Below are 13,945 nucleotides of genomic sequence, written 5' to 3'. Positions count from 1 at the left end.
ACTTGAAGTCACCAACTATTAAAGTCTGATTCAATAGCTTGGTTATTTTTTTCTATTCTCTCACCTCTAGAATCTAGTTCCATGCTTAACTCCTATCTGGCAATCCAGACTCATCTTCCTCCCAACAGACTTTCCAGCCAGAAACCTTGGCAATACCTGTTTGCTATCTGCACCCAAAGCACCAGCCTTGCACACTAGTAGAGGGCCCACCAGACCAGAATTTGTATCTCTTATGGGATCTACAGCAGAAAAGTACATCCAGGTGAGACAGGCAGGATCCTGAGCACTGGGGCCTGCATGGGGGGGTACTGTCCAGCGATATGTTACTTTCTCAAAGGGCTTGGCCACCAAACCAGGATGGGGTGAGCCTGCAGGGAAAACATGGAACTCATTACTCACATGGGTTAGAATAAAGATAATCAACTCCAAACAGTGGGGTAAAGATCATAAACTACAAAGGCATTTTGGAGTAGCAGCAGGAACAAAAGTAACATGGAATATCGAATATTTAAAGGAATCCTATGTAAGAGTCAAGACACTAGAGTTTGGTTCCTAGTTCTATCAAACCTTGTTATATGAATAGGAGAAATTTAAACTTCCCCAAACTTTTCCAAACTCATAAGACCTAAGGAATAAAATGGTGTTTTATACCTATTTGGAATACCCCTCACTTGAAAACACACATTTATCTGCTTTTATATCCCTACCTCTGCTTTAAAATTTCCAGAGTTGGGAGATTCACTACCTGCCATCATAGCCCATTTCATCTTTGAGTAGTTCAGAAGGTATCATCATCCTGGGCTCGGGTGATTAAAAAAAATTATACATGAAGGAGTTAGCTTTTGAGTATGGCTTTCGAGAATGAAAAAATTTTTCCTCAGGCTGGAGGTATGGTATTAATTTATCTATTCACTCATTGTTCCTAACTCTTTAAATTTTCAAACATACAGAAAAAATATAAAAGTTAGTATAATAATCACCCTACCACCTAGAGTTGATTGTTAACATTTTGCATTTTTTAATTCATCTACATTTATATGTATGTTTATCTACACATATATAAACACAGTTTTGGTTTGTTTGCTTTTGCTAAATCATTTGGAAGTAAAATGCAAGCATCATGACATTTTATTTCTAAATAATCAGTAAGCTTCTCCTGTATTACCACAATAACATTACCACACCTAAAAAATACCCTAATATCACTAATATCATCTAATATCCAGTCTATAACAAAATATTTTTAATTATCTCCAAAATGTCCCTTAAGACTACTTTTTAATAAACAGGATCAGACAAGGTTTGCATGTTGCCCTTGGTGTTGTCTCTTTAATTTTTTTCCCTATGACATTGACTTCTTAATGGACTAGACCAGTTGCCTTGTACGATGTTCTTTCAGTGTAGATTTGCCTGTAACTTTGCCCTTTATGGTTTTATTATTTTTGATATTTTGGCTTGGGATTAGCATCTGTTAATATTATTTTCAGAGAAAACAAGAAACTAATTACTCAATAATCTCATTTCTATTTCCCTGCTGAAATAGTAATCCAAACCATATGTATGTATTCATTTCATACATTGAATGATTTATAATATTCTAAAATAATAAAAAAATTTACATGTACAAACAAGAGGATAAGGTAAATATATTATGGAAAATCCATGGATGGAGTATTACATAGGCATTAAAGTTTTATAATATCATTATGGGGGATGGAAAAATGGACAAAATATAATGGTAACTGAAAATATGATACAAAAGTGTACAAACCATATGATCTCAAATCTATAAATATACAGATTTTTATAAGCACAGAAAAATATTTAAAGGTATATCAAAATATAATGGCAATTTATGATTTTAGTTATCTTATAATTTTTCACATATTCAAAATTCATAACACATATTTGTTATTTTCATAATCAGAAAATATTTAAAACATATCTCTTATTGAGTCCAGCTCTGCCTTGCTATAATATCATACATTTATTCAACAATATCCACACATGCCTATTAAATTCTGCCTCCTTCTCCCTCCTTCACTCCGTATTTATTTTTCCTCTGGACCTACCTTCTATTACCTGCAGCCCACATTAGTTGGAGACCCTGCCTGCTCACCGTCATTGTACATAGTTCCCTCGTAGTCTTTCTCATAAAACACCCCATGAGGCTGTATACTGAATGGCTGGGAGGCACGATTGTAGAACATCACCTGGATGGTGTCACCCACCTCAGCCCTGATTACGGGTCCTGTTAAATGGGAAAGAGAAACAATGAAGATAAAAACAGGCACAACAAAGGATGATGGAAACAGAAAAAAGGAAGGGAAAGAAAAGGGATGTGAAAAAGATAGAGAACTCCTCTCTTTGCAATAAGAATAATCCCTTCCAAGTATATTGAAATTTATAGCCATAAAAAACACATTAAAATTCATTATCTCATTTTGATCCTCAAATATCATTCCAAGGCATACAGGGCAGGGGATATTTTCATTTTACGAATGAGGACACCACAGCTCAGAGAGGTGGAATTGATCTCAAATTCAAATGATCAGGAACACAGACAGGACCTAAAGCTACAGCTTTCTCCCACACCACTGTCAAGGCCAATTATACTTCTCCTGCTTTTATTGCCCCAGTTTCCACAGTTGCATTTCCTTGAAGGACCCATCTAAATATCCAAGCTTGCCTCAATTCTAAGTAGATTTTGAGCATATAAAATTATTATATCTTCTATCAAGACCCTGGACTAACTGGCCTAGCCATGACCACTGCATTTTCCTTTGCTCCTCTACCTACTATCTTTAACCTAGCATAGGTCACTTTTGAGACCAACCAGAAATAGCAAGACAACCTGAGGACTTATGCTGACTGTAACCCCAGTTCAGAGCTTCTGGCATGGTTTCTACTCAATGTCCACACCTAATGCTTCACCTCTAATCAAGACTGCAGACCAATAAGCCACTTATAATAATGGATAAAACAACCAGACAGAAGATGAGTACATAAATAGGAGACTTAAATAACACAATAGACCAACTAGATCTAACATATACAGAACAGTGTACCATACAACAACAGAATACATATTCCTCTCAAGTGCACATGGGACAAATGTGCATATGAGGCTTACCTCAATAGATTTTAAAAGATATCATCTAAATTATCTTCTTCAACCACAATGGAGTAAAGTTTGAAATCAATAAAAGAATAAAAAATGGACAATTTATTAATAAAAATTGTGGAAATTAAACAACACAATTTTTAAAGAACCAATGGATCAAAGAAAAAATCACACAGAAAATTAGAAAATACTTAGAGGCAGATGAAAATGAAAACATAAGAGAACCAAGATGGCGGCGTAGGTAGACACACTGCGCCTCCTCGCACAACCAGAACTGACAGAAAATCGAAGGGCAAGGAAGTCCGACACCAAGTAGATAAAAAAGAAACATTCATCCAGACCGGTAGGAGGGGCGGAGACTGGCAGCCCGGGTGGAGAGGACTCACGTGGCCGTGGCGGGACTGAGACTGGCGGAGTGTGGGACAAATGGGGCAGGCAGTCTGACCAGTAGCAGAACCTGCGGCCCTACATTTGCACACAGATAAACCGAGAGGGCCGGACTCAGACTGGCGGAGAATGGGACAGGCTAAGCAGCGGGTAGCACCCCACGGCCCCACATTCACGCATAGATAAACCTGGACAAACGGCGGGGAGTGAAGCAGACGCGCAACCCAGGGCTCCAGCTCGGGGAAATAAAGCCTCAAACCTCTGATTGAAAACACCCGTGGGGGTTGGGGCGGCAGCAGGAGAAACTCCCAGCCTCACAGGAGAGGTGGTTGGAGAGACCCACAGGGGCCTAGAGTGTGCACAGGCCCACCCACTCAGGAACCGGCACCAGAGGGGCCCAATTTGATTGTGGGTAGCCGAGGGAGTGACTGAAACCCGGTGGAGAGTGCAGTGGGCGCCATTGCTCCCTCTCGGCCCCTTCCCCATGTACAGCGTCACAGCACAGCGACCAGCGTTACCCTGCCTCAGGGAACACCTAAGGCTCCACCCCTTAAAGTAACAGCCGTGCCAAGACAAAAAAAAAAAAAAAAAGCCCAAATGACAGAACACTTCAAAGCTCCAGAAAAAATACAACTAAGCGAGGAAGAGATAGCCAACCTATCGGATGCACAGTTCAAAACACTGGTTATCAAGGTGCTCACAGAATTGGTTGAATTGGTTCAAAAACCAGATGAAAAAATGAAGCCTATGCTAAGAGAAACAAAGGAAAATGTACAGGGAACCAATAGTGATAGGAAGGAAACTGGGACACAGATCAATGGTGTGGACCAGAAGGAAGAAAGAAACATCCAACCAGAAAAGAATGAAGAAACAATTCGGAAAAATGAGGAGAGGCTTAGGAACCTCCAGGACATCTTGAAACGTTCCAACATCCGAATTATAGGGGTGCCAGAAGGAGAAGAGGAAGAACAAAAAATTGAAAACTTATTGGAACAAATAATGAAGGAGAACTTCCCTAATCTGGCAAAGGAAATAGACTTCCAGGAAGTCCAGGAAGCTCAGAGAGTCCCAAAGAAGCTGGACCCAAGGAGGAACACACCAAGACACATCATAATTACATTCCCCAAGATGAAACAGAAGGAGAGAATCTTAGAAGCAGCAAGAGAAAAGGACACAGTTACCTACAAAGGAGTTCCCATAAGACCGTCAGCTGATTTCTCAAAAGAGACCTTACAGGCAAGAAGGGACTGGCAAGAAGTATTCCAAGTCATGAAAGGCAAGGGCCTACATCCAAGATTACTGTATCCAGCAAAGCTATCATTTAGAATGAAAGGGCAGATAAAGTGCTTCTCAGATAAGGTCAAGTTAAAGGAGTTCATCATCACCAAGCCATTATTATATGAAATGTTAAAGGGATTTATCTAAGAAAAAGAAGATAAAAAATATGAACAGTAAAGATGACAGCAAACTCAAGTTATTAACAACCACACCTAAAACAAAACAAAAGCAAACTAAGCAAACAACTAGAACAGAAACAGAACCACAGAAATGGAGATCACATGGAGGGTTATCAATAGGGGATTGGGAGGGGGAGAGAGGGGGGAAAGGTACAGAGAATAAGTAGCATAGATTATAGGTGGAAAATAGACAGGGAGGGTAAAAATAGTGTAGGAAATGTAGAAGCCAAAGAACTTATAAGTATGACCCATGGACATAAACCATAGGGGGGGAATGTGGGAGGGAGGGGGTGGGCAGGATGGAGTTGAGTGAAGGGGTGGAAATGGGACAACTGTAATAGCATAATCAATAAATATATCAAAAAAAAGAAAATGAAAACATAACATACCAAAATATGAGATGCAGTGAAAGTGCTGCTAATGGGAAAATTTATAGCTATGAACACTTACATTAAAAAGAAAGAAATATCTCAAATCTACAACCTAACTTTACAAGTGAAGAAAACAGGAAAAGAAAAACAAACTAAACCCAAAGCTAATAGAAAGAAGAAAATACATTAATAATAAATGAAATAGAGAATAAGAAAACAATAAAGAAAATCAGTAAACCCAAAATTTGGTTCTTCAAAAAGATCAACAAAAACTGACAAATTTTTTCTTAAAAGGTTTTATTCATTTATTTTTAGAGAGAGGAGAAGGGAGACAGAAAGAGAGGGAGAGAAACATCAATGTGTGGTTGCTTCTTGCGTGCCCCCTGCTGGGGACCTGGCCTGCAACCCAGGCATGTGCCCTGACTGGGAATCGAACCAGCAACCCTTGGTTCGCAGGCTGGCACTCAATCCACTGAGCCATACCAGCCAGGGTAAATTGACAAATCTTTAGCTAGATGGACTTAGAAAAGAGGGATAATACTCAAATTAATAAAATCGGAAATGAAAGTGGGGACATTACTACCAATCCTACAGAAAGAAAAGATTATAAGAGAGTACTATGAGCCATTGTATACCAACAAATTGAATAACCCAAATGTAACAGATATATTTCAAAAACATAACTGTTTTGCATAAAACACTCATGTATTGGTACTCACTTTGGGAGATGCAGGTTTAAACTGTGCCTCTGAGCTGCCCCAGGCTTCAGTTTCTAAGTCCTCCCCAGTACTCATGGCACTAGTCAATTAATTTCATAAGTTAAGGATTCCTCACCCAGGATTCCAAGATGCTCATCTTCCTCCAGCTGTACCTTTTCCTGGAATGTTTCATCTTGGAAGGCTTCATATCGGACTTTCCAGTAAGTGCCTCCAATTCGGCTGGAGCACTTCTGGAAGAATTTATCTGGGCCACTGCCATATAAGGAGGCAAATGTCACATGATTTGATTGTGTATCAAATGACTCTAACATGACACTTGGTCTCATCAAGTTATGGATATTTATGATTAGGAAAGACCTCAGAGGTCATCTAATTTAGCTTCCACCTATTGGAGGTGACGCCACTAACAAAGAATATACAGCTTCTGCTTCAGCCTTTCCAAGATTAGGGAACTCGTTTCCAGAGAGAACAATCCCTCTTACTGTTGGATATTTTTAATGATTATAGTTATTTTTTATGGTAGGATGAAATCTTCTTGCTTGTAATTTCCAGACATTAACACCAGTCCTGCCCTTCTGAGTTGCATAGACTTACATTTATCCTTAATCATCTTCAGGTACTCAAGATTCTTTCTCCCCTTCATTAAGAATATCCTTAATTCCAAAATGAAAACCCACTAACTCAGCAAACCTGGTTAGATATTCTAGAAGTCATGCTGAGGCCCAAGTGCCTACTTTCCTATGTTCTCTGCAGATTCATCGCATTACTTTTTTGCCGGAAGAGTAAACATGATGGGTGCCTTAGGATATTCCCCCAAACTCTCATAGTCATCTACCAACTGCCTCTTCTGTGAAAAACCTAGAATCACTGATATGTCAGTGCGCAGGTATAACATAACACCTAGCAACTGAATAGGGAACTAACCTGCTCTATGAGAAGCAGGAGAATTTGGATAAATTCCTCCAAAATGATGGTTATGGAATGGCCACAAGATAGGTTGCTTCTCCTTTCTACATTTCTCAGGGTCCTTTTTACACTCCTGCTTAAATGCATCCTTCAGACTATGAAAAATAAAGGAAGGTGCAAGGAGGTAAATAATGGGTAAAATAAAGAAGAGTTGGAAAAATGGCATTTCAACTGATCTGGTCCCACAAGAAAAGGTCTCCTTTTCTGAATGTGGCTTGGGATTATAGCAGGAACAATGTCAAACACTGCTAGGACCTTTTGCTGTGGATATGCCATAACCCTATAAAAAGCTTTGTAGCTCCCCAAAAGCAAGCTGTCCAGGGGGCCAAAAGAATTTAGTTAACAGTTGTGTCATGTAACTCCAGTCAGACAATGATTGTGACCCCCAAGTGAAAGTGAGAGGTTTCTGAGAGGGAGTAATAGTGTTTAGGGCTGAAACCAGGAGTAGGGAGAGGAAGCCTACTGCATCTTACCTGCCTGGCTCCCTCAAATCTTTCCCAGTACTCCCATCGTGTCCTGTTGGGCCGTAGTCCCACCGAATCTCATGGGCCTCAATGAAGTACTGCCGGACTTTTCCTGTTAGTTGGTTCACTTGGGGGGCCACGGAGCAAGACTTGATCTTGTAGAGTGCTTGCATGCCATCTGGAGAAAGAACATCACGGCTGGCCCCATTTCAACCAGCAGGTCTTTGACCCAGACAACCCACCTTCCTCTTCCTAAAGTCTTGGCCTCCCACCCTCCACTAGGCTCTTTACCCCTACCTCCAAATGAGCCATCTTTTCTCAGTCCTTAAGAACCTGGATGAAAGAAAGGGAGCCCTGGTGGAAATTAAAGTACCTCTACCTGCTAAACACCACTGATGCATTTACCAGATGTTCATTCCTTTGCAAAAGGCTTACACTGTACAAATATCACAGAGCATGAAGTCTGAATACCTGTGTACAAGTACAAACTTTATCACTGTCTGTAGGACCTTAGGCAAGTCATTCCTAGATGTAAAATTTAACCCTTGTTTTGTAAATGGGGACAATAAGATATGCCACACTGGGTTTGTGGGAGCATCAAATTAAAAAAAAAAAAAAGAGGAATAAGTAATTTTAAAGAGGGAATCTCCCCAAATAATGAAACATCTCCTATACATGGAGATGAAGCTTCAGGTTTAGGACTGTCTTGAAAATGCACATTCTAAGTAGTATCTCCAAAATGTGAAAAATGTTACATTGAGTTATAGTAGTAATGATGATATTGTCTTATATTTGCTTGGCATCTTATAGAGCTCATTCAGATCATTATCTTATTTGAGTTTCATAAAATCTCAAAGAGATTTGAAATTGTAAATTAGAAATCTGAGATACAAAAAAAAATGAGGAAAAGATATTGATTTTTATTGAGTACGTATACAGGCCAAGCCCTGTGTCAGGTGCTTTATACATGTTATCTGTTTCAATCCTTATAACCACCCTGTGAAACAGACTTTTTTGGAAACAGACTTTTAATATCCCCTTTTGCAGTTGAAAAAACTAAGGTTCAGAGAGGTTAAGTAACTTGCCCAAGATAACACAGCTATTCAGTGGAGCAGTTTAGACTTAAGCTCCTATCTTTTAACTGCAAACTTGAGTGCTCATTTTCTTCTCATATCCACTAGTTTGGTCTAAACATTCTCCTGGTCTTTAAGACTCAAATCATGTTATCTTTCTAAAACCTTATTATAACTTTATGAGGTAGGAATCATTTTTCTAATCATTAGTTGAGGAAACAGAGGCTCATAGAAGTGGTATGAATTACCAAAGCTAACTAAGCAACTGGTGAAACAGGCTTATCTGGATCTAAGCCCCTGCTTGTTCTACTATTGTACTGCATTCCTAACCTCCGTCTGGATTCATACTCACCCAAGCACCTTTGGAACAGAGGGCAGATCCTGGATGATGGAGCATGGGTAACAGGCCCCTACTGGGGAAAACCTACCACCCTAGACTCATGATCTACCAGTCGATAACTCCTTGCCTACTCAAATCTATTTTCACATATTCACAAATCAGTTTCCTGACATCCATCTAATTTACCATATATTAAGTAATTCTAGAAAGTGACAGATGAGGGATCTTAGAGACTATTTAGACCAAATCTCCCATTTTATAAATGTGGCAGATGAGTCCTAGAAATGGAAAGGGACTTTCCCAAAGTTATTACAGTGAGTTTTTCACAGAGCTGAGACAACTGAAACCATCTAATTACTTATCTAGTGCTCTTTCCATTGCCTCATATGTTCCTCCACTCCTTTGATGTTCTTCAATGCACTGTGCCATTACTTCAACCATTCTCCCTATGAAAATCATCTTCTACCCATATTTCTGTTGTGTACCAGCTAGAGTGTCGGCACTTGCCCACAATACTTCATTATCTCCTGCAGAAAACTTATACTTTTTAAACTAATCTCTCATTTACTCCCTGTTCAATAAGCTGCAAATAACTTCAGGTCTTAATTCCTTAGGACTCTGAGCAAATTATATATATATCAGCTTAAAAGTCCTCATATTAATCATCAATCCCTATACCATCTTACATTACAGATGAAGATAAAATCCAGAGAGATGTGGCTGAGGTCACCCTTCAAGTTAATGGCTGAGCCAGGAAAGAATGTGGATACCCAGAATATTAGTCTAGTTTTTCATCCTTTTTTCCTCTCTGTCTCACCTGAAAGACCTATCCAGAATCCCAGGTTCCTGATGACCATATTGCCACCACCTTCCCATACCTCAAGGAGTCAGAGGTGTTGGATCTCACCTCGCAAGTGACTATTCACTTGACAGCTAATTAACCAGGTGCCAAGTTTCTGGGGTACCATCTCAGCAGTCACAAAGGTGGCTGGAAAGATGTGAGCCACATCAGTGCGGTGGCCCCGGATGGTCAGCATCTGTCCATGGAAGAAAGCTGTGTGGACATCTACTTCATTGCCCATGCCAAACAAGTGCCAAGCCACACGCTTCTGTGCACACATGTTCAGCTCTGGTAAGTTCCCAAATACAAAGCCATTGATTGCTGAAAAAGGAAATCCAAAGAAAATATCAGAACTAGGAAAGGACAGGCCAATGGGAAAAACCTTACTATCTGACAATAATAATAAGTAACATTTACATGAGATTTTAAAGAGCACACTGTGCTGACAGTATCCATTATATCATTTAAATCACACGGACAATCTTAGGAAACAGGCAGGCATCAATGGTCCTTTGCAAAAAGTGAGAAAATCAAGGCTTAGAGAGGTAAAGTTACTCTCTCCCAAGGCCACAGAGCTATTAACTGGTGGAGCCAAGATTCTAATCCAGCAATGTGAGGAAGCTTTTTAAGGAATGTGGTTTATTTTGTAAGTGATTCTTTCCTTCCAGGCCAATTCCCTTCTAAAAGTTCCACAGGACAATTGTCAAATTAGCTGACTAATTACCATGGTTATTATAAGCAATTGGTATAAAATCCAAAAGAAATTTGAGCTGTTCAAGTCATCCCTTACATCTTCCCTCTGAGTTTTTACTTCCCCTTGGGACAGTCTGGTTTTGAGTCCACCTTTGTCACCAAAGGTAAATAAGTCACTCCCTTAATTAAACAAAAGTAAAAGTAACTTCTTTCTTTTCCTAAAAATTGCTTCTCTGCCCACACCCCAGTGCTTTTGTGCCTTTACTTAGTTTTAAATTTAATTAACATGACGGATTCCCTCATAGGCAACCATTTTTCTTCACAAAGTGGGTAATTCTTCCAGTTTGCATCCTTTTTAGAGGAAAGAAATGTTCATTGATTACATTAGTGGATAACCCTCACCAAAATGACTGAGCATATGGAATCAACACCCTGGGCTATTCCACATTGTGGAGGCAGGGCACCTAATGACAAGAGCACTGTATGCAGTCAGACAGATTAGGATTGGATTTTAGCTGTGCCTTTTATCTGCTGTATAATCTTCAGTTTCCCCATAGGTAAAAACAAGGCAAAATTACCTGCTACTCCTGGTCTTTATAAGGGTTAAAAAGCACCAATATGTGAAAGCACCCACCAAATGCTAGGCCCACTAGAGACCCCTCATCTGTGTTTACTGTCACAATGTGGCCACTGCATCCCAGCTCACCATGCATCCTATTACTCTCTTGAAAGGCCTCATCTTCTTTGTCCACTGAGGCAGGGTCTAAGCAGTAAGTGGCAATATTCTCATCAATATGCCAACTAAGATTCTCATCTACCACACTGAAGAGCAGAAAGAAATAACTGTCCACATCTTGCCGCCGAGGAGGAGAGTTCCCATTCAAGGTTCCTAGTACAAAGAAGAAAGGTGCCCTTAAGAACCTCCTATCCTTAGCAACAGTAAACTGCAAGGGGTATTCATAAGAAATAAATAGGAAGAGAGGTAGCCTAATGAACAAACTGAACTAACAAGGTAAGTTGGGGCAGAGTCATAGATGGAGAATAGGAGGACAGCTATTGGGGGAAGGTTAGGGGATGGAAAGATTGGGCAAAAAGGAAAAAGGACTCATGGACATGGACAACAGGGTTGTGATTGCTGCGGGGAGAGGGATGTAAGGAGTTAAATGGCAATGGAAAAAATACAGTAAGAATGTTTTTAAAACAGTTTGTCAGCAACAGAAAAGCAGATGGAGACTTCGCCAACCAGGGCCTTAAACTGACCATACACTTTAACATCCGGTTCTTCAGGCCTTACTATACCTTAAACATAGACTGTTCCCAACCATGTCCACAATCCTCCCCAAATCCTGATGATTACACTTTCAATCCTGTCCAAACTTAAACTTTTACCACATAATTTACTTTTGTGTGACCTGACTCCCATCATTACTAATTCAAATTTTTAAGTGATTAGAAAAAAAGTTTTAAAAGTAGAAAAGGGTTTTCTGTTAGGAAAAGAAGGTAATAATAGAAAAAGAATAGCAAAAAGGGCCTGAACAGTGTGGCTCAGTTCGTTGAACATCATCCCCATAAACCAAAATGTCGCAGGTTCAATTCCTGGTCAGGGCACTTACCCACATTGCAGGTTTGGTCGCAGTTAGGGCATGTACAAGAGGCAACCAATTGATGTTTCTCCCTCACATCGATGTTTTTCTCCCTCTCTCTTTCCCTCCCTTCCCTTCCCTTTAAAATTAATAAGCATGTTCTTGGGTGAGGATTAAAAAAAATAGTGTAAATGGAGTTTGACATTGTTTATTCCTGCTGATAAACAATGGTTCCAAATTAACACTCCTCAGGTTTCTGTTTAACATGTAGGCAGTTCAACTATATCACTGCTTCCCATAGATATCCCAAACTGCATCTCATAGCTCACCCTTGGAGCCTGTACCTCTTTTACAGGTAATAAGGGGTCCAATGAGGCCAGCTGCAATATCTCGTGGAGCATCTACATGAGAATGGTAGATCCAGGTGAGGCATGCTGGGTCAGCATCAGTGGGTGCATGGCTTTCTGGAATTGTCCAATTGTATATATGGTAGCCTCCTGGGGGAACAGAGTCATCAGCTTTCATCTGACCAGAGGAGCCATCTGGGTAGAGGGAGCCTAGAAAATGAAATTGCACATGCTCAGTCCCAGGGTGAGTGAGAGGGACCCTGGCAGATAAAGAAGTGAAGAGAAGGCTGACATATGAGACACCTAGGTCCAGTCTTGTGGAAAAGGTAAAGTTCTAAGGTCCAGCACATTATTCCTCACAACCTGAGGTGGGCACACATTCAGGTAATATCTAGCTAAAGAACCCCAGACTTCACATCAACAGTGGGTGAAGAGGTGGCAGCCATTGGAGAAGGAGCTGCGACCACAAAAGTTTCTACTAGTAATAACCTAGTGCAAAGCCAGTGGCATGGAGGCACAGGAAAAAACAGAATTCCCTTTCTGCAAGCACTGGCTTTGGAAAACAATCACAGAATTTCATTGTAAAGGCAACTTAATGATCAGTTGGTCCACTTCCCTTTTATGAAAGAGAAACTGAGGAAAAGTAACTTGCCAGAAGTCATACAGAGAAAACTGGTGGCCAAGTCAGGACTTTCTGATTTCCCTCTCTATTCCCCTCAGTCACTGTGGTGTCTGTATTATAGGTCACTGGCCTGGCATAGTGAGAGATACAGATGAGTAAACTGAACTCCCTCTTAAAAAGAAAAATTAAACCTTTTGGAAGACTCTGACCCTAGAATAATGCTCCCTTATACTCAGAGCATACTCTTCTCTTTTCAAAGCACAAATATTTTATGACAATGCAATTTAAGTAATTCTTTATGATAAAAGGCAGATTTGTATTTTTATTTTTCATTTTTCAGTCACAATTGACATTCAATGTTATATTAGTTTCAGGTTTACAGCATAGTGGTTAGACATTGATATAACTTACAAAGTGATCCCCCCCTGATATTTCCAGTAGCCACCTGACACCATATATAGTTATTACAATATTATTGACTATATTCCCTATGCTGTACTTTACATCCTCATGACTACTTTGTAACTACCAATCTGTACTTCTTAATCCCTTAACAGTTTTCATCCAGTCACCCAACCCCCTCCTCTACAGCAACCATCAGTACGTTCTCTGTATCTATGAGCCCTTCTATGAGTCCTTTGTATCTATTTACCTTCTGAGTCCTTCTCATAGAAAACACCATGGGGGTGGATAGTATAGGGACGAGTAGCAAAATTCTTCAGGTGAATAAGGATGACATCTCCCACCTCAGCCTGCAACACTGGCCCCAGGAAGCCCAACCAGGCAGGCCGGGCCATTTCATGCATGTATGATCCATCACTGTATTCTTTGTAGATGGTCTTCTTGTAGTTGCTCCCTATCCGGTTCTTGTCAGACTTTAGGAAACTGGAAGCTACTCTGCGAAGAAAGAAAGAAAGTCACAACTTTGCCACAATCTTCAAACCTCAGGAGGGTTATT

The 13,945-nt window shown here is 40.1% G+C and overlaps 1 protein-coding gene across 7 annotated transcripts in view; it reads right to left on the bottom strand.

The window, feature by feature from the left end:
- Positions 1-13,945, bottom strand: part of HEPH (hephaestin) — a 67,769-nt gene that overhangs the window by 42,353 nt on the left and 11,471 nt on the right. For 6 of the 7 annotated variants that reach the window (XM_045191274.3, XM_045191273.3, XM_045191271.3 and 3 more), the window contains 8 exons: positions 13,640-13,884; positions 12,348-12,575; positions 11,142-11,324; positions 9,809-10,063; positions 7,498-7,666; positions 6,174-6,310; positions 2,120-2,251; positions 157-368 (listed from right to left, as the gene is read on the bottom strand). In XM_045191274.3, the coding sequence (XP_045047209.2) occupies positions 157-368; positions 2,120-2,251; positions 6,174-6,310; positions 7,498-7,666; positions 9,809-10,063; positions 11,142-11,324; positions 12,348-12,575; positions 13,640-13,884 (1,561 nt within the window). The remainder of the gene's footprint in view (positions 1-156; positions 369-2,119; positions 2,252-6,173; positions 6,311-7,497; positions 7,667-9,808; positions 10,064-11,141; positions 11,325-12,347; positions 12,576-13,639; positions 13,885-13,945) is intronic. The other variant, XM_045191272.3, reaches the window with a different exon arrangement.

Source organism: Desmodus rotundus, chromosome X (assembly GCF_022682495.2).
Source record: "Desmodus rotundus isolate HL8 chromosome X, HLdesRot8A.1, whole genome shotgun sequence".
Taxonomy (NCBI): Eukaryota; Metazoa; Chordata; class Mammalia; order Chiroptera; family Phyllostomidae; genus Desmodus; species Desmodus rotundus.
The sequence above is the reverse complement of the archived record's forward strand: the minus strand, read 5'-3'. Positions and strand labels throughout refer to the sequence as shown.